Genomic DNA, 26,125 nt, shown 5'->3' with positions numbered 1-26,125 from the left:
TTGCGTAGAGACCAGGAGCAGGAGCGTTTGTGGGCCTGTAGCCAGCCTATGGGAGAGGAAGCAGTTACTCACTGAATTGCCATCTTACATGAGGTCAACAAACTTAGCAGAGAGCAGGAACAGAGTTTGGGCTATTCATTCATTTAGTGGACAATTGGAAAAGCTGTCACATGTTCGCTCTCCGATTCTTTTCTGAAAGACTCCTCAAACATGTCTCATTGCCAAGATATACAGTCCATGTTGGTATGGAATCATCTATGGGCCAACAAAGCAAACAGACAGCAGAGATACTTGCCCAGTCCAGGACAACATGCTTGAACCAATCCTTAGCAGGTGATCTCCCATCCATGAGATCATCCCATTGGGCCCAATCCTTCCATTTCCAGCCAATCCATTGAAAACAAACTTGTGCTTCAGACAGAATGAAGAAATCCAGAGCTTTGAGGAAATTGGTGACATAATGTCATGGAATTAGTAAACTTGAGGTGTAGACTAATGCGCTGGGGACACGGTTTCAAATCTCACCACAACAACAACAGGTAGAATGTAAACAAAGTCCAGACTACAAAGCAAATTTCAGAAACAGAGACCAAAAACTATTATTGTAAAAATCTATCTGGTGATTACAAATGTTCTTCAAGGAAGAAAATCTGCTGTCCTTATCTGGTCTGGTTCATATTTAACTCCAGACCCACAGCAATGTAGTTGGCTCATAACTGGCCTCTGAAATCACATTGAAAATGGAGACTATAAGACCATAATAAGTAAGAGCAAAATTAGGCCATTTGGCCCATTGAGTGAGCCATTCGATCATGGCTGGTTTGCTTCTCAATCCCATTCTCCTGCCTTCTCCCCAAAACCTTCCTGTTACTAACCAAGAACCTATCTATTTCTGTCTTAATTATATTCAATGACGTTGGCTCAAGGAGGCCATTTGATCCATCGTTCCTGTACCGGCTTTAATGTCAAGTGCCAATCTCCTGCTTTTCCTTGTATTCCCGCACACATTATTATGCCAAGACTTTGAAATTCCGATGACCAAGTTCCTTGTACCAAACCACTTGGGGACTCCAGAAACAAAGACAATGAAATATAATTGGTCAGTTGTCAATTACACACACCAGCTGTTGAAGTCATCTTGTTTAAGATCGTTCCAATTAATTTTTTTTACATATTTCTGGAATAAGTACACGTAAGTTTAACTGTTTATATAAGCATTTACAATTTAACTTTTTAACACAATATATATCAAAAAAGTCGGACATTTTATGGTCTAATGACAAGGCATTTGAAGTTGCTTAACATCAATGGAGTTTTTTTTGCCAATTAACACATGCAAGCCCCCATAAACAGCAACAAAATAAATCACAATTCCATAAATTTCGGTAGTGATGGATTTAGGCCTCTCTGAGCGAAGCTTGAGTTCACATCACCTAGCCCAAATGCTTTATTGGCTTTTCTATGATGATGCAGTCAAAATGGCACATAATATCCTGAGTGTCTCCGACTGTGGCCAATCTGGTGTCAAGTTAATGCTTGGTCATCAGCACTGAGGATAGGGCTAAAGTGTTGTGCGTTCATCAGCGATCTACGCAAGAAAGGCATCATATTCATAGCGACCTTTTCAGATTTTCAAGATATCACAAAGCAGTTGACAGCCATTGGATTATTTATGAGGTAGAGCCAATATTGTCATGCAAACTAATGTAACACATTTTTGCAAAGCAAGACCCCACAAGCTGCAGCTGAGATCCATTAACGTTTGTGCAGATTGATGGATGCTACTTGGGAGATGTCTCCGATCTTCCTTGAATGGGAAGCATCTTCTCAACAGGCAGATCGTGCCTTGGTTAAACATGTTGGCTGAAGGACACCAGCTCCAATAGTGTAGCATTCTGAGGCTGGAGATTAATTAAAGTGAAGCCTGAATGTTCCACCTTCTTGGTCAGAGTAAGGAATTGTCCCAGTGAAGAATGGTGACATTGCATTGGCAATGAGTGCTATCCTAATGTGTTATAACGTCATCAGCAAATTAGCTCTGGGCTACATATAACCAGTGAAGATAATGAAGGTGCATTGGAAAATCAAAGCTTGGCTTCATGGTGGAGCCAAGGAGAAAACCTGCATTTTAAAAAACCTCATGCAGCAAAGGACTTCTCACGCTGAAGCTGTATTCATTTTGAACTGCACAGCAAGCATACACCAGTGTATCTCGATGATAACTACAGGCTGTAGGCAATGACTTTAATAGTGAACAGACAACAGAACCACGGGAATCAATAACAAAGATCTATCATGAAACACCACGTTGTCTCTGACAACAATTAGCCTCCCTGACAGGGAAAATAAAATATTTCAACTCCATGTGCTTCATCCCTTTGGAACTGGACAGGATAAATGCTAACACATTAAAAAAGGGTGCCAAGGGACCATGACAGGAAAAGGCATCACTTTGGCAAGAAGAAACTGCAAATAACATAACAGCCAAATGAGAACATTTTCAAATTCAATTACTCCTTGTTTAAATAAACACACAATGCACCAATTTACAATCACAGTGATGCCTCCAAATGTAATGAGTTTAAAATCTACAGCAAACAAATATGTGTTAGAACAAATAAAGCTGAAAATGACTCCAGCACCATTGATTATAGCTGTCAGGAAAGGTGGAAAAGGGTAGGGCTCTTTTCTCTAGAATTGACAAGAGTGAGGAATGACCTGAGAGTGGTCTCTAAAACTATGCAGAGGTTCATTATGTTATATGTAAAAAAGCTCAACTCACAGGTAGTCAGAAATTAACGTTCGCATTTATGAGATAATCACAAATATATTCAGGACAATCAATAATTATCCCTTGTAACACAGGAGAAACTGCTTTAGCCAGAGTAGTTAAAATGTTTGACTCACCATCACAAGGAACATTTGAGGCAAATAACAGAGACATCTCTGAAGGGAATCCAGATATGTATATCAAGGAGAAAGGGATAGTTGAATAGGCTGTTGGGTTGGCTGAAGAGGAGTGGGAGGAGGCTTATGGGGTGCATGAAACAGTTGGACTAAATAGCCTGTTTCAGCACTGTGCATCCTGTATAATTCGATGGAATGATTTTACTTACTCAGATCTTTGAGTTACAGGAGTTGGGATCACATGTTGAGGTTGTACATGATATTGGTGAGACTTCTTCTGGAGCACTGAGTCCAGTTCTGGTTGCCCCATTACAGGATAGATAGCAAGACAAAATTATACTAAACTTTAAAAATAAAAAAATATACACAGTAAGTCCTAAAAAAGGCTGCAACATCATTTATTTGTTAACAGTCAAGTGACAGTACATAACCCAAATATTGCTGAGAGAAATGTGTTGTTGAAGCTTTGTATCTCACACTCATCATGGCAAATGCAAAAACCCCAAGTTGCAAACAGTCACAACAATTTCAATTACACAAGAATAAGGTACTGATTGGTTTGCAAGCTGACTTTGGTTGACCAAAGCAACGTAGGGGAGAAAGCCAGAGGGTACTATGGGCTCACCAAGCTCCCTTGTAACGGAAAAGTGGCACATAATTTAAACATATTCCTTTTGTTTACCGAGAACAAGTCAAGACAACAACAGAGAGCATTTATGCATGTACATCACTTCTCGATTCCATGTGAAAATGAGTCACATCCCCTGTTGAACTGATGCGCTTCGATTGGTTACTACTGTGTATATTAGCCACTAAGAAGTGTTCAGCAAGTGTTGCCTTATCACAGAATCACATCTAACAACCGGTATTTTGTTTTGGACTTTTCAAGTGTGGACTGATTGAATACAGTTCAGCCTTTGCTGATTACAAATAAATGAAGGAACATGCTGTTTGATTGAATCAGCCGGTCATTGGCACAAACAGTCTACATACCTTGCAGTGTGCTAATGCTGCAAAGCACACACCAGTATTGCTGAATTGCATATTCCTTTTGTTTTATTTCAAATTCACAAACTACGAATAGTATAACTGTGCATGTTTTATACAGCTCATACATACTAATTCATTAATTTTTCTTTGCTTCTAATTTATCATCACAGCATTTGTTGCCATAGTCTAACTGCCCCACATTGTATCCTCCTAACCATTTATCCACGGATGGTCATACTGACCTATGAGATCTTTCAGTAGCAACGGGAAAATGAAATATTTTGCATCTAGTTTGCTGGAAAAGACTTGATCTCTTCCACGGGGATTCACAGCTCAAATCCAAGCCCCAGCCAATTCTCACTATGCACCATCACTGTGTATCCAACCAAACTTTCCCAGTCATGTTACGGGAGTCGGTACCTCACCCCAGAATATGAAGGGTGAGAGGCGGCAGGGCAAGTTGCACAAGGAAAAGTAAAAAGGCTGCACGTGCAATGATGGCTTTTCAGCACGAATCCAAAAGATCATAATGTACTGAATCATAGGACTGAGGAGCGAACTGGGGAGAGATCTCCTGGACAAGTCACTCTGAGCTTGTGTGGAACTCCTTACTGTATGTTTAATGCCTGTAAATAAAATGTTCTCCTCAGCTTGAACTCAGACTACAGAAAAAATCAGTTAAAAGACAATTAGCCCCCATATAACACCAAACAGAATCTAAATTAAGCACAAGTGAGGACTTGATACGAAAACAAGTACCATGGGTTTAAAATGTAAATCGTTTGTCATGCTTGCCTTCATTGCTCAGATCTTTGAGTTACAGGAGTTGGGATCACATGTTGAGGTTGTACATGATATTGGTGAGACTTCTTCTGGAGCACTGAGTCCAGTTCTGGTTGCCCCATTACAGGACAGATATCATTAAGCTGGAGAAGGCTCAGAACAGATTTACCAGAATGGTGCTGGGAATGTAAGGTTTGATTACAGGGAGAGGCTGGATAGACTGGGACCATTTTCACCAGAATGTGGGAGGTTGAGGGGTGATCTTGGAGAGGTTTATAAAATCAGAGGGGGGGAGGTAAGGTGAATGGCATGTGTCTTTTCCTATGGGATTTCAAGTCTAGAGGGCATTTTTTTAGTAAGAGGAGAAAGATTTTAATAAAAAAGACATGGAGCCTTTTTTTTTACACAGCGTGTGGTTCACATGTGCAATGAAGTTCCAGAGGAAGTAATAGATGCGTCCAAAAGACATTTTTATAAGTGTATGGATAAGAAATATTGGGAAGGATATGGGCCAAACACGGCCAGGTGGGACTAGTTTAGTCAGGGATTATGGTCAACATGGGCTGGTTGGACCGAAGCATCTGTTTCCGTGCTGAATGACTCTACGGTTTATGCATATCAACTACCAGCTAATAATGTCACATGACTTTGAAATCAGTTTCTTCCCCCATCCTTAAGTTAAACTTAAATAAAAGGTGAAGTGGCCTTGATTTCATTAGAGACAGATGCATGATGAGGGTCACCATGCTTCAGATGAGAAGATGTTGAGAAGGAGGCAATCTCAATTGGTGTGGGAACTGAACCCATGCTGTCAGTGTCACGATTCAACCATCCAGCCAACTGAGCTCACCGACCCCTAGACGCTGACAGACATGGAGATCAATACAAAGTGTTCTGCTCCCTCAGTGGACAACAGCCTATGTGTATCCACAATCATGTGCAGGTCAATGCCCAATATATTAGCAGTAGTAATTATATCTTTAAATTACACTAATCTGCCGTACCATCAGTATTTGAACCATCACAAGAACCCAGCTGGCAGCTTCTGGGCAACAAGGTCTAACCAGTACACAACCCAAACACACAGGCTAGCGTACCCTGCCGCCACACCATGTGTCACCAGTAGAGGCTCACGCAGCATCCGCAGTGGTTGAAACCCTCTGGAGTAGACTTGCTGCTCTCTCCAGAGCCCAGCTCTATCATGGTCTACTGCGCACTACACAAAACTCACTATCATGTGGACACAGGTATGAAAAGCCACTGCAAAGGTAGAAGGGAAAGCAAGGGAAAAGGGGGAGGAGGCAGAAAGGAGACAACCATCATCCCTTAAAGAAGAGCCTATCTACTTTGCGTATTGGCGAAAATAACCACGACACCTAACCCAACATCAGACCCCCACACCACCTTACCTTCCCTCCGTTCGTGATCAGCACATCATTCTCTTGGCCTCCAGGCTGAAATATAAGCCAAACAAATATTTCAAACCAACATTATCAATAAAACCATCTGATAGTCCATACAAAAAGCGACTAACCAACCTTATGCACATCCACTTCCGATGCCTGCCCCAGTTCCCACACAGTGCTACAGCAGGGATAATGGGAAGGTGGTTGACATTCAGTGAGGAAAGCTGCAGATGGCCTTGGAGGACAAACTGGGTTGTATGAACATGCGGTGCCAATCAGTTGGATAGATTTGCTACCAGCATCCTCATTCCTGGGTCGACTCAGTCCAAATTGGTAGTAGGTTGATAGATCATGACTTCAATCTGAACTGGAACCGCAGAACACAAACACTGCTGCTTGTGCTGCAACTGAGCTGTCTGATCAGGCGATGATTGGTCCAACCAAAATGAGCCACCCCTCTAAGTGGTAAAGGTAGAGGCTGGCTTTAAGTAGTGCAGAAACTTGCACTTGTTCTCGTCTCTCATGGTTTAGCATCTCACGGTTGTGAAGCCATCCCCTCTCCCACCCCAGTCTTATACTCAGGCTGGCAGCCCACCATACACCTGGTAAGAGATGGCAGCGAAGTGGAAAAGTTACAGGACTCGTGCTGTCTAGAATCAATAATTGTACCAATGCTCTGGCTAAATGAGTCTGATTCCCACCATGGCGGATGCTGAAATTTATCTTCAATAAAACCTGGAATTGATTGGAAGCCGGTCAAATGCCAAAAGTCATCAATTGTCATAAAAACCCATCTGGCTCACGGTTGTCCTTCCAGGAAGAAAACCTGCCGTTCTTACCTGATCTGGCTGACACTCACAGCTATGCAGTGGACACTTAACTGCCCTCTGAAATGGCTCAGCAATCCACTCATTTGAAGGCTAATTAGGGATGGGCTATAAATGCTGGCCCAGACAGCGATGCCCACATCCAATGAATGAATTGAAAAAAACGAGGTTCATGTTGCATAAACAAAGTTTACATTCTGCCGGTATGATAAGAAAAAAGCGTTCATTGTTCACTGGGAACCCACAATAACTTCTTCCCCTTCCCACCTAAACCAGATTTTCGGTATATTGCAATTTTGTCCCATGTTTGAGGAACATTTGTTTAATTCGTAGAGGTTAAAACACTTCAGATGGCTAGAAATGATGCATTCTAAACAGATTGCAGCATGGCGTTGGCATAAAGAAAAAGGAATTGCCACAACATTTTTCCTAATCACAGTCGCTTCTTCTTAAATCTGGAAGTTTATTGAGGTCAGCAAAGCGGGTGTTTTTTGTACAATGTTCTAGCGTAAGCTGCAGCCTGCCCAGATAACCACTGACTGCAAGACCAGATCCATAAAAAAACAGTAAATGGAACTGCTGCCTTAATACGAGCCACTTGCCTTGAGGAGAGGGGGAGGGGGCACTCAGCCTTCTGTAGGTTAATGCATTTTTAAAACGTAGATGATTTCATTTTAAACCACAGGAGACATTACTGAGGTTAAAGCAGACACGTGATTAATTTATGAGTGAGCTCATGGCTAATGATGCATAACTTTGGAAAATGAGGTAAGCTATTTTGCCTTGGAGTTTGTCTAGTGACTTCATCCAACATAGAAATCGGACAGTGATAATGGGAACTGCAGATGCTGGAGAATCCAAGATAACAAAGTGTGGAGCTGAATGAACACAGCGGGCCAAGCAGCATCTCAGGAGCGCAAAAGCTGACATTTTGGGCCTAGACCCTTCATCAGAGAGCTCTCGGAAGGGTCTAGGCCTGAAACATCAGCCTTTGCACTCCTGAGATGCTGCTTGGCCTGCTGTGTTCATCCAGCTCCACACTTTGTTATATAGAAATTGAACAGCTTTGTTTATTTAGCTGCACGAGCAATAATGCATCGCATAATAAAAACTGTGGTGCTGCACAGAGCAGGGTGAATGCATTTACCAGTGAAAGACCAGACTAACAAAGAAATCAATCAATATTTCAACATCTCACCCAGATTATGTCCACTTTGCCTCCATTTTCAATTCTCTGTCATCACATAAAATACGGAGTACATTTGCTGATATAATACACAAGGCTATTTTTAATTGGCACCTCATATAGTTCAATGCTGTACTTGCCTGTGATATAGAAATCAGTTAGGATTCTCCCTCCTGACCTACATTCATACTACAGGCACCAGTTTAGATATCATAGGACACAGTGTCGCAGGACATAGGCCATTCAGGCCTGTTTTATGATTAGATTACATTGTAACTGATCTGACTAGTTCATGGCTGAGCTGCTATCCATTAACTAAAAAGGATGTTGATCCTTACACAAAACCAAGGGTCACATAAAAGAGGCATTGAACGGTTTTGAAAAATGTTTGTAACCATTCTTTTTAAGGATATAAGGTAAGGCTGGAAAACAGACAGACTGGAATTTTCTTTTATTCATTCATAGGATGTGGGCATCACCGTTTGGGCCAACATTTATTGCCCACCCCTAGCTGCCCTTGAGAAGGTGGTGGTGAGCTGCCTTCTTGAACTGCTGCAGTCCGTTTGGTGTAGATAGATGCAAAGTCCCATTAAAGGAAGGACTTCCACGATACTGACCCACCGACTGTGAAGGAACAGTGATGTATTTCCAAGTCAGGGTGGTGAATAGCTTGGGGTGGGATCTTGAAGGTGGTGGTGTTCCCATGTGTCTGCTGCCCTTGTTGTTCTAGATGGGAGCAGTTGTGGGTTTGTAAGGTGCTGTCTAAGGATCTTTGGTGAATTTCTGCTGTGTACCTCGTAAATAGTACACACTGCTGCTTCAATGGTAGAGCGAGTGAATGATATTGGAGGCCTTGTGGTATAGTGAGTCATGTCCCCTGCCTCTGAGTCAGAGGTTCAGGTTCATGTCTCGCTCCATGGGCAAGGAGGGAGTGTTTGTACATTACTATCATAAGTCATAGCTTTGGATGACAACATACATATAGAAGTGTACGTTGCCCCTCACACCTTTGCTGGGGAGGGGGATTGTTTTGCTTAGTTGGCTAGGTGGCTGCTGTGGATCAGTTGGGTGCCAATATCACCCTCTGTAGCCAGAATGGATTTGGGACTGACCACTGTACCCTACTCGTGGAGGTCACGGTGCAGCACCCAGTCTGACTTTGCAGATTACGTCAATAACAGTGACCCTGAAATCACTGTAGACTATTGTAACGACCCGCCTGGTTTACTAAATTCCTATAGGGAAGGAGATGTGCCATCACTTACCTGGGCTGGTGTATGTATGATTCCAGGCCCACAGCGATGTATTCACATCTTAATTGTCCCTTGAAATGGCCAGACAAGCCACTTAACCATCTCAAACTGCGGCAGAGAAGTTCAGAGCTATTTCATGAGCGTGGCTCCCACTAATCAGGGATGGATGGGGAACAGGCGCAGGGAGATCCAGTGACACCCACATCCACATGAAATAATGTTTTAAAATGAACAGCAGACATGAGGTTGTTAGTTCAGTGGAGTTTTTCATTATTCTTCACATGGCCGTACTCAACATGCTAACCTAATGTTTCTCAATTTCAGACACTTGCTATGTCTTTACAGCAGCTGGTGCTCCCAGCTCCAATTTCCTGTGAAATGCTCCCTGCCTAGTGTGGATCGCTCTGTAGCAGGAGCTGCCATTTAATCTGCAACCTCAGGCCGGATAGCAGTGGGAGCATAGGAAGGATAAACTCATGTCGGCGTTTCAGGGGCACTTCCGCAATAACATTCAAGCTCATGTGCACTGCTCCTGAGAGCACTGAGATTCAATTACAGTTTGACGCTCTGATTCCCACTCAGCCTGTCTGACAGGACAGAAAGGTTTTCGTCCACTGGCAGGCAAAATTCAAAAATAAACGCAAGATATGACGGGGTACTGGGAATCTGAAATAAAAGGATGGAAACACTCAGTAGGTCACGGTGACAGAAACTCAGTTAATATTTCAGGTTACCGGCCTGTTGTCAGAAGTGACAAAGGATATGAGTGATCTTGAGAAAGTGTAAGTTGGAAGGATGGAGGGAAAAACAACAACAATAACAACTTATGTTTATACAGCACCTTTAATGTCATAAAACAACCCAAGGCACTTCACAGGGACAACATGAAACAAACTATGATACTGAGCCACATTAGCAGAGATTAGTTTAGACACTCAAAAGCTCGATATGGAAGGTTTTGTCAGGTAGAGAGATGAGGGAGGTGTAGAAAAGAAATTCCACAGCCTGGAGCCCAGGCAGTTGAAGTCACAGTCAGCAATGGTGCAGCAACTCAAGACTGTGTAAAAAAACAGACCAGAATTGAGGGAGATAATAAAATGTGAGGCTGGATGAACACAGCAGGCCAAGCAGCATCTCAGGAGCACAAAAGCTGACGTTTCGGGCCTAGACCCTTCATCAGATGAAGGGTCTAGGCCCGAAACGTCAGCTTTTGTGCTCCTGAGATGCTGCTTGGCCTGCTGTGTTCATCCAGCCTCACATTTTATTACCTTGGAATCTCCAGCATCTGCAGTTCCCATTATCTCAGAATTGAGGGAGTCCAGACATCTCGGAGGGTTATGAGACCAGAGCTGGTCCAGCAGAAGTGAGATGGTCCAGGCCGCAGAGGGGAAAATAAAGCTCATTTGAAAATGTGTTGCATAGGTGTGAGCCTGTCTAACACAGGAGTGGCGGACTAACAGTACTTAGTGGATGTCAAGATATAGTCAGCTGAGATTTCAAATGAGCTTGAGTTTACAGAGGACAGAATGTCGGAGGCCAGGGATGTGTTGGAATAGCCAGATCTAGAAGCAAAAGAGACAGAAGGTCAGTTTCAGCAGATGGCCTGGCCTGGGGTAGTGGTGGTGATAGAGGGGAGTGAGTCAGGCAGTGTTACAGAGATGAGAAAAACTAGTTTTAGTGGTAGCATGGAGAGGGGGTCATAAGTTCACATTGGAGTCAACTTTTGTTGTGCAGATTTGCATGTAATGTAAGTAATTACTACAGAAACATGAATAGAACACAACCCAGTCCTAAAGCTGAGGCCTAAGTGCACCTCTCACTAGTTGCAGTCAATCACATTTACAGAGCGCCATTTTGTACTGGACAAACATTGGCCAGGAGGCTCTCAAAATTTAGAGGCAGCAATTATCTTCCTAGTTTGGTTGTTCTACTTAGAGACAATTAGGTAATAGACCAGAGAAGGACAGTTTTCCAACTTTGTGTGGATAATGTGCAGGAGACTCTTTAACAAAATTAAAATGTATTCTTCACCATAGGTGTAAAGCTCCTTCCTCCATTTACGTCAAGGGCATTTTTTGAATCCAAACCAAATCGGTTAGATTACCAATCAAATCTCACCTCACAAAGACATCAACCAAACTGGCAGACTCTTAGCAGATCTTTGCATCTGACATCTCATTGAAGCTTTCGATGATTTTGTAATGTTCAAAGTCAGTCTTGTTGTAATCTCATCATTGTTTTCCTTGTACTGACCTTCCTGTCTCCTCTCGTTCATGTGGGTGGATTGACCCAGGCTGATGTTTCCAGCAGTACCACAAAACAAGTCACCCCTAGCGACATCCTAGAACAGTATCTTCAATCAAGGTAAGACGATGGCAATAGCCTCATTGAGACCATGGTGAAAACTAATGAACAAAGAGACTGTATGGAGAGATGGTGTGGTAAAAGAAACGGAGATCCAAACTGGTGGGATGTAGAGTTTTCAGTGGGTTGTGAAACTACAGTGGATTATAGAAAGAGTGAGGACAGTCAATGGCCTTTATTGTTCCCACATTGAGTGCCCTTGATTTAAACCACAATCTCAAGTATCTTCACATTTTATTAGAAAATTATTGAATAATAAATGGAAACAATTCACAGAGCATTTTCACATATTCCAACATTGGTAACCAAGAAGCAGGAATTCCATCACCTTGATAAATGATCTTCCCAACAGATTAAAACAGAGGACAAAATCCTGTTTGAATGCAAGTCTAATTGAATTGAACTTGTCTTTCCCCTTCTGGAGCTCTAAGAGTGGAGAGAATGTGAAGAGAGCTGCAGTTAATTATAGTCGGTGATGGCTGTTACAGTAATCAAGTGTGCATAGATTGCTGTGATTGTAAGTGGTCTATATACCATCTGTTGTTACCAATGTATTATTGAAATCTGGTCTTCTTGAACAGGGCAGGCCTTTTCGCTTCAGAACTGACAACTAGGAATTAAACACCGCATTGTTGCCTATAGGAACACACAGGCTTCAGCATACTTGGAAGAAAAGGCAAGCGTCTTTCCACCAGATTCAAGAAAAAGATCCAGAAGAGTGATCAACATCAGGTAGGCTAACTTGTGCTTATTAATCAGTCGCCCTTCCATTTCCTTCTCTCCTACTCTAATACTGGTAAGGTGGCTGTGCAGTGGTATTGTCATTCGCTAGTGGCTCAGAGTCTAATACTCAGAGGATACCAGTTCAAATCCCACCATGAATGATGCCAGCTGAAATCTAGAATCTGTTGCATTTCATTCCCTAATTGGAGGTAGAAGGGAAAATTGCATCCTACATTTTGACACTAGCTGTTGTTAGAGGTGTGAATAGTCTGGAGTCAAGCTCCCTTGGCTTTCAAAACTGGACTAACAAAGTTGGATGTCACAACAGGATTTGCCTCTCAGAAGTTGAGTTCAATCTTTTGATAGTAGTGGACCTTCATTACGGAAGGTAACTATCACAGCTGGAGGTGTGTTGGGTTAGATTTTTAACACGATGCACTGCGTAGGACCAGCATTACAGATCAACCATGTCTAGCAGTTCATGCCTTATACATTGCATATCTTTCATCTTTGATAATTCTGCCAGATCATTGAATGAGGTTGTTCTCAGTTCTCTTATTTCTTCCTCTTGATCGGTTTGATCAAAATGACAACTTTGTCATTACACCCACAATCCATCATCATGCTCTGAATCAGCGTCATCCCTTCAATGCCTGAGGTGCCTCTTGATAACTATTCTTCATCCAGCAAATTTGTGATAGATGTCATTTGCATTTTGTTTGGCCATGTAACATTTACCACAGACAGTCAGATTCTTGAGTCAGATATCTACAGTTTATTTACAACACTGACCATTCACAAAACTTCAATATGGCAGATTTGCACATACTCTGGGTTCCAAACTTACTGTTGTCACTGCACAGGCACACATATAGACATTACTGGCTCTACTGATTCAATGACACAGAGTGTGTGACTGAAGGGCATGGAGGTCAGTTTATACTGCAGTGTCGCATATTGGGATGTCATGCAGCTGTCTTAAAGGTACCGGCCTGACTGATCTGAAATCTATGATAGAGTATACCAATGATAGTTCATGAAAAGCTTCAACAACACTTCACATTCATACCGTGCTTTCAGTGTCAAATACACTCTGATATGCTGTACACATACAAGCTTCCAAGTGCTCTATTGACTAAAATATCAAGTAAAATTCTAAAATAACAGAAAATTGTAAACTGGTATAGTGCAGGAGAATGTCTGAATATTAAACATTTTCTCCATGATTTCACCTTGATCCTTCTTGTGAATGCAGACTGATGCTGGAATACGATTTCTTGATGTTGGAAACTCCCAGCGCCTCACTGGGAGTATGGGAGTTCTTCACAGAAACCGAAACAGTAATAGAATAAGTCTAAACCTGTACTCACCAGATACCTAAACATGTTCTTTCCAGGAACAATTGCAGGAATTTTTCCCAGTCGACACAAGAGATTAGAAGAGAATATATTTTCTATCTGTTTCAGAGACCACATAAACAAGTAACTATATCTAGCAGTATCTCTCAACAAGTTTGAACAATTTCTGAATGCCTGTACTCAACTATTCACTTCGAGAGTTTAGTGCAAACTAAGCCCAAAGCAAGTCAACACCACAGTCACAAATACGACTATGTCACATACACAAACGATATTCTTGCAAATGATAAATCAGATTAAATGTGCAACTGAGGAAAATACAAACCAGTGGAAAATCCCGAAAAATCATGTGTGCAAATAGCATTCCAAGGTTGTTACACAAAGTCTTTATTATTCAGGATAAAGATTACATTTCAACAGGCAATCAACTGGCACATACAGATTGTGGTCATCCAATAAATGAGAACTGTCTCATATAAAAGCTACAATAAGTCATGCCAAGCATTAACACATAGTGGTAAAATTAAAAATGTGTGCAAATCTAAATTCTGTTCAACAAATATTCCATTCAACAGATTCAGAAAGCTTGACTCATAAATAATATAAATAAACATCTGGATTTCTATTTCTAACAGTGTGTGGATATTTTGGCACCAACAGATGCTCCAAAATGTTATTAACAAGCAAGATTTTGCATTAAGATAACCCATCAATTAGTCATACTATTTAACGTCAGCACTATACAGTAACATCATACTAAACCGACTGACCTACATTCGTGACCAGAAAAGGTTTCAACAAAGCAGTGTTTCAAGGTGTGCTCAATGCAAATCTAGAAATCACACATTACACTGTTTACAATTGAATAGATTCTATATTTATACTTAAGGTTAGATTTCACCATTGATTGTCAGTGCACGTAAGTCATATACTGATAGTCCTCATTGCTGAGGAAGAACGGAAATTATTATTTTTTTTCTCTTTTCTATCCTTCCCAACTCTTCTTTTCCTAGTCAAGGAGATTCCTGACTTTTACTGACAAGTCACTCCCATACCCAATCCAAGCAGGAATTCCTCATGTACCATTCCTATCTTCTGTAGAAATCTCAGCTTACATCAGTCCACATCAGCAGCTATGCCTTCTGCCATTTGGACCATCAGCACTGGAATTCCTTCCCGAAACCCCTCCACTCCCCTCTCCACCTTTCTGAGCATCTGTAAAACCTATGCTTGTGCTTTGGGTCATCTATCCTATTATCTCTTTACATGGCCCACTGTCAAATTTTGTTTCTTAGCACTTTGGGAGATTTCACTAGGTTAAAAGACACTGTATAAAAATTTTCTGAGGAAGGGTCTAGACCAGAAGCGTCAGCCTTCCTGCTCCTCTGATGCTGCTTGGCCTGCTGTGTTCATCCAGCTCTACAGCTTGTTATCTCCTGTATAAGTATGAGCAGTTCTCATGAATCTAGTCCAGGCAAATCTGACAGTTCTTCTTATGAAGTGTCCATCTGTTGTGCCTGTTCTTTTCCAAATGCAGATGCACAGGAAGACTCACTGCTTGACCATCAGGTAAAGGAGTTCCTGTCAATCTTCCCACTCCATGTCCACCAGTGCTAAGTCTATTGGTGGAGAGGCTAATTGGTCTGGTTGAAATCCATTAACCCAGCATGCACTGTGAGGGGTGGTTGGCAGGGGGAAGCAAAAGATGGTGGCTAGCGAACTTTGGAAACCTTTATTATGCTGCAAGTAGGAGTTAATATTAGGGGATTGATCCTGGGACTTTGCTAAATCACTCAGTTACAAATTTCCCCTGGAATCTGTTGGTGGCGTGGCAGTATCACTTCTGCTTTGTATGAGTGGCTGTAAGCCTGTTCACGCGAGGACACCAGCTTTTAAACACAGCTCTATGCTCATCAAACCCTGGCAATAATCTTTTCCTCTCCTTCCAACATTAAAGTACCTTTTATCACTGCTCTGAACTTTCAAAGAGTCGTAACGCTTTTATCTGTCAAGTCAAAATCTCCAAAGTAATTAAAATGTCATCTCCTGGAGAGTGTCACAAACAACCAGAAAAAAGTTCACCAAGGCTATAAGCAGAAATTTATTTTTCCATTTACCTTGAAGATTTTACTTTATTTGTGGTAAAGATATTGGAAATGGGGTAAAATGGCTGTTTTTCAATCGCTCGGGGATGTGTTCACCCAGAGTTAGGAGTCCCACTGTCAAGTTGAAACAAGGTATGTGCTTCTAAACCTAAAAACATCACAAATACTCATTTGTTCAAGTGGTTAACAACCGACAGGATTCAGTTCAAAAAACAATCCCACATCCCAGAAGTGATACCCATTTGGCAAATAAATACTCTGACCTTTTAACTGGATTGCATTCAGAGAATGCTAAGAGAAACATTTCTGGAATTTTTCTCATGGGGTTATGATGGGACAGTGCTCAGGCAATTCAATCAAGTTTTGTAGGGGAGGCCATAAACCTTTTTTGTGAGTTTTATTCTCAATCGCCTCCATAATCATTGATGGAGAGCCCCCTCAGCAGCAACGAAACTTCAAGATACGCAATTTAGAGATATCAGTGACCCTAACACAAACTTTTCATGCAGTCTTCACTTTGGTGTGGAGCTTGCATGAAAATAGGTTGCTCAGTCTGAATATTGGTTCAAAAGAGACTTGTGGCCTATGATCCACTTCATACGAGTAGTTTACCCACTCAGCATATGCAACCTGGGATCTTCTCTGGTGCAGAGGTAGAGGTGATGGGGAAAATCCCTCCATGATTACTTAACCCGATTTCTTTAATATAGGTTTGCAACTTGTCCAGATGGTACTTGAGCATTGGTCTCTCCTCTCTGCAGCCTCCTTGCTCAGCCATACACACCAAGGCAACGCCAGGGATTCTTAGGCTTTCCTGTGTAGAAGTCTTTTTCAGCACTATTGGAATGTGTTAATGGGATTGAGCATTCTGTTGTGTACCACCCTGCGTTCGGGCAGTAGTGTGCTATGAAGGTCATGGTCAAAGAATTATCTCCTAATCACCCCTCTGTTGCAGGCACAGGGACTCTCACTCTGACTGTTAGAATTTAGCCAGCCAGCAGTAAGCCAAAAGCAATCAGGGGAAGTAAAGAATTCTCTTTCACCCTGAATGCTGGGATTCTATTACAACAGAAAAGAATCAGAACTACGCAGACTGAAAAATCTGCAAAAATCATGAGGATCATGAAACTGACTATCATGCTGCCAGTTGTAACATTGCTAACAACCGCCACTGCAACCTTAAACTGTCCATTCACCACATACGATTCAGAGACTGATCCATATTTCTGTTTGTTTAAAGCTTTTATCCTTTTGGACTCCCCTCTCATTTCTAATTTAAATGTATGTGTGTTGCCTTACCAATTCCTCTCACACTTAATAATTAATAAACTCACTTATTGTTAACTCAAGATGGCCTGGTTAAATGGACTTCTTTCAAAATGTAAGTTCATTTGGTTCTGGGAGAGAGGTATTTACAAGGGAAGGGACGTTTTGGTAAATTTACCTCATTGAGACCCACTAAGGAGGCAGGAAACCAGTTAACCCCTCTTCATGCAGATGCTTAATGGTCTTTAATATCCTTGGGGTGGGGGGGGGGGGGGGTGCGGTGGAGGGGTAGTATCCTGTCTGCAATCCCAACAAATGTGGGGAACATCACCTGAGACTCAGGTGTAACATCCCCTTCAGTCCACCTCCCAGGACCCCAGTGAGGCTGCCTACTGACCATCTCTTATAGATACATAAATTCACACAGCACAGAAAAGGCCTAGCGGCCCATCGAGTCTGCGCCAACGTAAATACCACTAAAGGTGCACTGCTCCCAATTTCCTGCATTTCTTGCATATGCTTGATTCCAAGCGCTCATCCAAATATTTGTTAAAGGTTTTCTTCTGAGGCTTCCAGTGATGATTCTACTCAGGGTTGGCTGCAGTCCCAGTGACAGTTAGCCACTGGCTTGTGGAGGTGGCCTGGGAACCCCGACAATAGGCTGCAAGGCTGCCTGATGGTCATATGCTTTTTAACAAAAAGGCAGAGCCATCAATGTGTCGGCCGCTCCTTTTAGAAACATAATTCATTTCAATCTCAAATATGTTTCTGCAACTTTTCATCAAATACTTCACTGTGGGGAAAAGTTCATTTCGATCTTTCATCTCTATATGCCTTCTTTCCATCAACTTCAATCAATTCCCTTTTCCTTTTCAAGTCAAACGGGCAATTCGTTGGACACCACCAAGCTCTCAAGATTTGGCCACTTACCCATCTTCCTTTAGAAACAGAAGCGGGCCATTCCGTCCCTTGAGTCTGTTTTCCCATTCAATTCGATCGGCATGCGACTTCCATTCTAACCACATGGCTTCTCTAGGCCTCCATCATTTGCCTTATAGAAACATTCAGTTTTGAACTATTTCAGTTTTGAATTCTTCTCAATTGACCGCCAACTGCACAAGAACTGCCTGAGGAGTAGACAGTGTGTACCAGTGCATTTCTACTCTGCTTTTTGTGAAGAGTTGCTTCTGGAGTTAGTCCCTGAATAGTTTGGTGCTCATATCAGGTTAGAACCACCATAGGAAATAGTTTTACATATCCATGGACCCAATCAACTCCTTTAACTGTTTTAAACCCTTACATTACATCAGTATTCAGCTTGTATACTCAAGGTAATACAAGCCTAGTCAGAGCAATCTGCATGACACTCTCATCCCAAGGCTAATATATCTGTCCTAAGGTGTTCATCCAAAAACCCAACACAGATGTGGTGCAATTAGAGCTTTATGATCAAATATCACAACTTCAGCTCTCAGAATGTCTTCTCAAAACACAAAGGCCGGGTTACAGAATTGCCCATGTACAGCAGATTCCTTTCCCTGTGCAGGGTATTTTGCATTTGATATAAAACAAAGATAGAACTCGTTGCGCAAAAGGAGTCATATTTACCAGGGTTTAAATACTGCTATGATGGGTCATTAGCAGCCTTCATGCTGTCAAACAATGAGACATGATGGCTCTGATGGAGCACTTTAAATTGTTCCGAGATACCAGAGAGTCTTGATCTGTCTTGGTGTAATTCCCCTTCATTCCCCATTGACATGTTCAACAAAGGCGTAGGCTGAGGTAACACTGTGCAGTCACCTGGCTCACTAATGTGACTGCAGTTCCTCTTATACCTCACTGAAGGCAACACCAGAGCAGATACCACACATTTACAAGGTGGTAAACGGTCAGGAGCGGCAGCGCCCTGGAATCTTGGATTCCCGTCCCTTAGTCCAACGCTACTGACATCGACCAATTCAGCACAGGCTGCCATGCCCGGCTTTTGGATGTCTCGGAGTAATTCTAATCAGTATGAGAGGAGGTTACATGACAGGTGAAGTGGTGCATCCTGGGTCAGAATGACTTAAATGATTGCCCACCACAATTAACACTCTGAGAACATTTTAATCTGCACATCTTGAACTAAATAAAAATACTGGCTTGAAAACCCACCCCACCCATCCCCAAATCCAAACCTGAGAAGACCAAACAGGCATGATTTCAAAAAGTGAAAGTGCCTTGTCTTAAACAGGAAAGCTTCCATCTTTATGCGAATCTGCATCCTGGTGCAAATCTTGAGCTGACCTTCCAGTTTGGTGTGCCTGAAGGTAATAGCCAGCTGTAGAGGGGTTTTCATGAATGCCCGCAATGGTTTGCAGCCTGTCTGAGGGCATTGTGCTCCCACTGGGATGTTCATAACCTCCAGCAAATGCCAGGTCTCCAGTGTCCAAACTGCAGCTGCTCTCCACCTAGGAACATAGTGAGAGAAGAGAGAAAGGCAAGACATTAACTTTACTATGAATAATCACCTTATGGATACAAACTTGCAATTGGAGCAGGCCAGATGTGCCAGGTGTTACTGAAAGGCTGCTCTCAGAGCTGGAAGTGGGGTTCTTGTTCTCTTCTGACTGCTGTATTGACTCCGAAAATGTCATCCACCTGCTGGCACTTTCCTGTTGTCACCTTTGTGGCATGTCTTCATATATTGGGAGTAGATAGGAAGTCTATTCAGTGATTAGGACCATCAGAAGGCCAATCTCCTCTTTCCCTGGATCAAAAACCAGAAATTCCTGGAAAGGCTCAGCAAATCTGGCGGCCTCTGTGGAGAAAAATCAGAGTTAAACGTTTCGGGTCCAGCGACCCTCCATCAGAAACCGATGGTAGCCGAGATGTTGATTTTTATGCAGAAGATGGGTTGGCGGGACAGTTTAGGGAGTAAATGATGGATGGAGATAGAGCCCAAAGAGAGAGAAGAAGAATTGGACAGACGAAGGAGTGGATCACGATCAGCCTGAATGAATAGCCATTAGTAGACAAATAGTGGCTCACAATGGATTGTTTGTAACAGCAGACCATGTGATAACAAGGCCTGGTGTGTGGATGCTGGGGTAAGGTTGTGGCAGAAGGTGCCTCAAGCTCTGAAAGTGTTGAACTCGATATTGTGTCCAGCAAGCTGTCGAGTTCCCAAGTGGAAAATGAGTTGCTGTTCTTCCAGCTCTCTCCTCAACTGATGTGTTTTGCTCAAGTCACTACAGTACAACACCTCAGCTCAGGGGGCACACAGTGTCATTGCCCAAGCCAAGGGTAACCAACTTGGCATATCATGCCCAGTGGCAGCTCAATGTAGCTCAGACTTGTCTGAGGAGAGACTGCGCCCTAGTGAACCACCAGCTCACAAGCAGAAGTTCCTTCAAAGAGATGTGGAGCGTGGGACAGGACAGTTTCTCGCGCCCCTTCTCCCCTCCCTCTCATGTGGCCCACACTCTGAGGCTTTAGTTTGCTCTCCTAAACTCCATAGTTGGGGCAGGACTGCTCAGTCTTGCTTGACAGGGAGTGGGAGCAGAGGGAAATCTGCTGGCCTCTTCTGTGCCACTTCATGGTGTCACTTCTGAAATAGCGAGCTCTGCACAAATCAAAACACTGGCAGAGCCTGCAGATCTTCAGTGGAATGATGGTGTGGCAGTTTATTAAAATGCCGTTAGTTTCAGTGGAATAGGAAACAGATTCAGGCACGGCTTACATTCCTGGCATCCAAGACAGGCCGTAAACTCTCCACGATTGAGGCTTCGAGGCCTGCAAAATCTAGCTGCAATTGGAAACTTGCACTCTTTTGAGCTGGGAACTGCTTTCAAAAGCAAACTGGACCAGTAAAACAACAGTGTCCTCTGTCATTGGAAATCTCTACTGAAATCAGTTTGGGAACTCTCAACATGAGATGCAATGACACAGCGCAGATCGGACCACGATGTGCCAGAAATTGGCATTAGGTCAGTTGTCTCACTGGAAGGGGTGGAAGCAGGATATCTTCACATTGGTCATTCTGTGACATATGAAGTCAGGATTGGGTACCCAGCATCCTACAAGTTGGATCAGACTGAAAATAGGGCACAACACGAGAGGAACAGATGCTCCATGTGCTAATAGCAGGCTCCTGGCAAACAGCTGCCAGTTTGGTCTAATATTAGCAGCTGCACAAGAAAGCTGAAACTCAGCTCCCTGGTCTCAGCTACGAACATTTTCACCTCTCGAGTCAGAAGGATGAAGTCTGAGCTTACAGGATGAGGACAGAAATCCAGGCAGAATGATCGTTGTATTGCCAGAGGCATCATCTCACAGATGAAATATTGAAACAAATCCCTGCTTGCCATCTCATGGGAAGTTACTGTGCTGACAATCAGCACAGTTCTCCCCACTGTCTTGACCAATGCTTATCCCTGTATCAATGTCGGCAAAACACATGAATGGGTCATTGCCACTTCTCTGTTTGCGAGCGCTGGTAAACTCACTGCTGTGTTTGTAACAACGCAACAGCAACATCACGTTCCAAAGGAGCTCAGTGCTCGACAGCACCGTGGGACATCCTGCAATCCTGAATCAAAATGCAAGTCTTTCTTTCCTTTTGTTAAGGAAGAACTGAAGGTCCGGACTGTGACTTGAGTATGATTTTTGTGGGTGTCATCAGTTCCCAAGCTTCAATCAAGTTGCATCTCATCACGCATGGGGTCAGCAAGTGCCTCAGGTTCGGGGTGAAGACAGATCCTGCCCACACAAGTATCTCGGCCAAACAGACTGAACAGCAGCCAGGGCAGGACACCCCTTGGTCACTTACCTCCTCACCCCAATCTTTGGCTGACTCTGAGGCACTGTGTGCCACACTACACCGCTAGTCAGCAAAACGCTAACTTTACACACTGACTTCATAAAGGATTTTAATAAATGCAAGGTTTAATCGATGCCACTCTCTTTGTTCGATTCAGTCAAAAAGAGAATCCGATCATAGCCCAACTCTGGGAAATGCTCGCTTTCAGAGGGCCCTCAGTGTTGATATCACAGAACATTAACATGGAGGAAGAGCAAACAATTAGGAAAGCAAATAGCATGTTAGCCTTTATTAACCAAAGATGGGACTATGAGAGTGAAGAGACCTTATTGCACTGAGGAACAACTTCTTCACACCAAAGGGTTGTTTGTTTGTGGAATGAACTGCTGGGGGAAGTGGTAGATGCAGATACAGTTAGAACATTTAAAAGACATTTGGACAGGTACATGAACAGGAAAAGTTTAGAGGGAAATGGAAGAAACAAAGGCAAGTAGAACTAGTTTAGTTTGGGAAAGTTGGTCAGCATGGACAACTTGGACAGAAGGATCTGGTTCTGTGCTGTGTAACTCTACATGTGCAAGAACCTTGATCAGATTATACCTGGAGTATTGCACTAAAATTGGTCTCTTTATCTGTCGAAGGCTATAGCTGCTTTAAAAGAAGTACCACCACAATTCACTGGAATGATTCCTGAAATGAGTATTCTACTGACAGTCTGAGTAAATTACGCCTGTACTCCCTAACATTTCAGAAGAACGAGAAATGATCTAACAGAAACATGTGAAATTCTGCAGCAAACTGACAGGGGTACATGCTGAGAGGATGTTTCCCTCTGGCTGGGGAAGCAAGAAAACAAGGGCACAGTTTCACAACAAGGAGATCAGTCATTTACAATTGAGTTGATGAATGATCCGCTCACTCAAAGATCTGTGAATCTTTTGAATACAATGACCTGTGGATAGGGGTGGGAAGGACGAGTTCTGGCAGAAGATGAGCCACAGCATTACTGGACAGGAAAGCAGGTTTTAGAGGGGCTGAATGGGCTACAGCAGGTCTCCTATTTCATGTCTTTTGCTGATAATAAAATTTGAGGCTGGATGAACACAGCAGGCCAAGCAGCATCTCAGGAGCACAAAAGCTGACGTTTCGGGCCTAGACCCTTCATCAGAGAGGGGGATAGGGAGAGGGAACTGGAATAAATAGGGAGAGAGGGGGAGGCGGACCGAAAATGGAGAGAAAAGAAGATAGGTGGAGAGAGTATAGGTGGGGAGGTAGGGAGGGGATAGGTCAGTCCAGGGAAGACGGACAGGTCAAGGAGGTGGGATGAGGTTAGTAGGTAGATGGGGGTGCGGCTTGGGGTGGGAGGAAGGGATGGGTGAGAGGAAGAACCGGTTAGGGAGGCAGAGACAGGTTGGACTGGTTTTGGGATGCAGTGGGTGGGGGGGAAGAGCTGGGCTGGTTGTGTGGTGCAGTGGGGGAAGGGGAGATTTTGAAACTGGTGAAGTCCACATTGATACCATATGGCTGCAGGGTTCCCAGGCGGAATATGAGTTGCTGTTCCTGCAACCTTCGGGTGGCATCATTGTGGCAGTGCAGGAGGCCCATGATGGACATGTCATCAAGAGAATGGGAGGGGGAGTTGAAATGGTTTGCGACTGGGAGGTGCAGTTGTTTGTTGCGAACTGAGTGGAGGTGTTCTGCAAAGCGGTCTCCAAGCCTCCGCTTGGTTTCCCCAATGTAGAGGAAGCCGCACCGGGTACAGTGGATGCAGTATACCACATTGGCAGATGTGCAGGTGAACCTCTGCTTAATGTGGAATGTCATCTTGGGGCCTGGGATAGGGGTGAGGGAGGAGGTGTGGGGGCAAGTGTAGCATTTCCTGCGGTTGCAGGGGAAGGTGCCGGGTGTGGTGGGGCTGGAGGGCAGTGTGGAGCGAACAAGGGAGTCACGGAGAGAGTGGTCTCTCCAGAAAGCAGACAGGGGTGGGGATGGAAAAATGTCTTGGGTGGTGGGGTCCAGCCTCACATTTTATTATCTTGGAATTCTCCAGCATCTGCAGTTCCCATTATCTATTGTCTTTTGCTCCCTTGTTTATCTTTATCTGCGATACACAAATTTCTGATCGTAGCCACAAGTCGAAGGGAAAGCACAGTTAACATTATTCCTCAACTGAGATTGCCTGGGGACTAAATAACGGAAATTGAGGACACTGAAGGTGAATTGAGCAGATATTTTGCCTCTGTCTTCACTGTAGATAACAGTAACACCCCAGAAATAAATATGAATCTGAAGGTAAAAGGAAGTGAGGAACATAAAACAGTTAGAATCACCAGGCGAAAGGGGATTGTGAGAATTATTACAATAACAATAAGTCTCCAAGTCCTGAAGGACTTCAACCTTTGGGTTTAAAAGTGGCGGCTCAGATCATTAATGTATTTGTTTGAATTTTCCAAAATTCGCTCAATTCTAATAAGGCTCTGTCAAATTGGAAAACAGGAAATGTGACTCCTCGATTCCAAAAAGGAAAGATCCTGGACAGTTAGCCTCATACCTGTTATTGGAAAAATGCCTCACTCTATTGATAAGGAGTTTATAGCAGGTCATTCAGAAAACCCGAATGGAAACAGGCAGGGCCAACATGATTTTCCAAAAGAGAAATCAACTTTGTTTATTTCATTGGAGCTCTTTGAGGCAACAAGCAATATCGAAGAAGGGGAAATGTTGCATATACTGTACTTATATTTCCTGCACTTGGGTTTTCAGAAGACATTTGACAAACTGCTGCGTCAAAGGTTACAAAACAAAGTAAGAGCTTATTTTGTGTGTGTGTGTTGGGGGTGGGGGGGTGGAGGTGAAGGGGAGGTAATACATTAGTATTGGCAGAGGACGAACAGAGCCTAATAGGAAGCAGAAGCAATGAGGGGCTGTTTTCAGGTTGGTGAGTGGTGTGCCATATGAATCAGCATCAGGGCCACAAACCATTTTGCTATCAGTTATTGGATGAAAGACCGAATGCATGGTTGTAAAGTTTGTTGACGATCTATATGGCTTGGTCAGAAAATAAGTTATGAAGAAGATGTAAATGTTCTGCAAAGAATGTTTATAGGTTATGTGAGTGAGGAAACCTTTGGGAGATGGAGTATAATGTGGGGAAATGTATACTCGCTGACTTTTGCAAGAAGAACAGAAATGTAGGTTCTTATCTAAATAGAGATTGTAGGCCTCAGATGTACAGAAGGATATAGGGATCCTGGTATACGAATCACAAAAGGTACAGAGAGTGGTTAGGAAGCCAAGAGGAGTGATGTCTTTTATTGTAGGGGAATGTATTCATTTGAATGTAAACATTCAAGATGGTGGCAGAGTCGGATGCTCCAGCCAGAGTTCCCCTGCTTCGTCAGTTCCCTGTCCTTTTTCTTACTTTTCTTCCCTCTTTTCTGCAATTTTTATTCCTCCCCTTCTCAACATTTATCTTCTTAAACTGACCCTACCTGGAGGGAAAGGACAATAGGGGTGAGCTTGAGTGCAGCTCGGCGTGGGAGACAAGTCAGAGACCAGACCAGCGCGGAAGCTATTCCTGGAAGTGAGTCGTGGCCAGAGTTAGAGTGGGAGCAGACCGAGCCGAGGCCGAGCTGGGAGGCTAGTCCTGCAGGCTAGTCACGGCCAGGGGCAATGAGGCCTTGAGTTCTGAGGCCAGGGGGGCACGGAATCTGTAAAAAACACTATCGATGTGGAGATGTCCGATAAGGACAGCCAAGAATGGGCAGGATTTAATCGGGACAGAATGAAATAAATTAAGTGTAAATCCAACTCGGTTTTGAAATAAAAACAAAGGCCGGAGAGTGACTAAGGTGCGCGTGAAATAAAATCTTTAATATTTTTGATCTGAAAATGCAACTGGAGTTAATTTTACAGCAAGAGATTTAGTGCAATGCGGAAAAGTACTGTTTGTGAGATTTTTTCTTTTATAACACGTCTCATAGCTTCCTGTTTGAAAGTATGTCTTTTGACTGTACTGTGTTGATAATATATTCAATTATCATAACAATTCCTCAGGACTGGTCACTGACTACTGGTGCAAGAAGTCAGTTTCTGAGACTACTGGTCTTCTACTGAACAATGCTTCTCTGAAGAAGAGGAAGTACTTAATAAC

The 26,125-nt window shown here is 43.1% G+C and overlaps 1 protein-coding gene and 1 long non-coding RNA gene across 3 annotated transcripts in view; one reads left to right on the top strand and one right to left on the bottom strand.

The window, feature by feature from the left end:
- The window catches only part of LOC132209813 (uncharacterized), a 34,151-nt gene extending 21,706 nt beyond the window's left edge, over positions 1-12,445 (top strand). Inside the window, exons 3-4 of the long non-coding RNA XR_009445930.1 lie at positions 11,646-11,716; positions 12,298-12,445. This is a non-coding gene — a long non-coding RNA (uncharacterized LOC132209813). The remainder of the gene's footprint in view (positions 1-11,645; positions 11,717-12,297) is intronic.
- A 6,914-nt stretch (positions 12,446-19,359) lies between these two features.
- The window catches only part of LOC125454437 (aryl hydrocarbon receptor-like), a 128,740-nt gene continuing 121,974 nt past the window's right edge, over positions 19,360-26,125 (bottom strand). For both annotated transcript variants that reach the window (XM_048535178.1, XM_048535179.1), the window contains one exon: positions 19,360-19,621. In XM_048535178.1, coding sequence (XP_048391135.1) covers positions 19,397-19,621 — 225 coding nt within the window. In that variant the 3' untranslated portion in view covers positions 19,360-19,396. The remainder of the gene's footprint in view (positions 19,622-26,125) is intronic.

The sequence above is a fragment of the Stegostoma tigrinum genome, chromosome 7 (assembly GCF_030684315.1).
Source record: "Stegostoma tigrinum isolate sSteTig4 chromosome 7, sSteTig4.hap1, whole genome shotgun sequence".
Classification (NCBI taxonomy): Eukaryota; Metazoa; Chordata; class Chondrichthyes; order Orectolobiformes; family Stegostomatidae; genus Stegostoma; species Stegostoma tigrinum.
The sequence above is the reverse complement of the archived record's forward strand: the minus strand, read 5'-3'. Positions and strand labels throughout refer to the sequence as shown.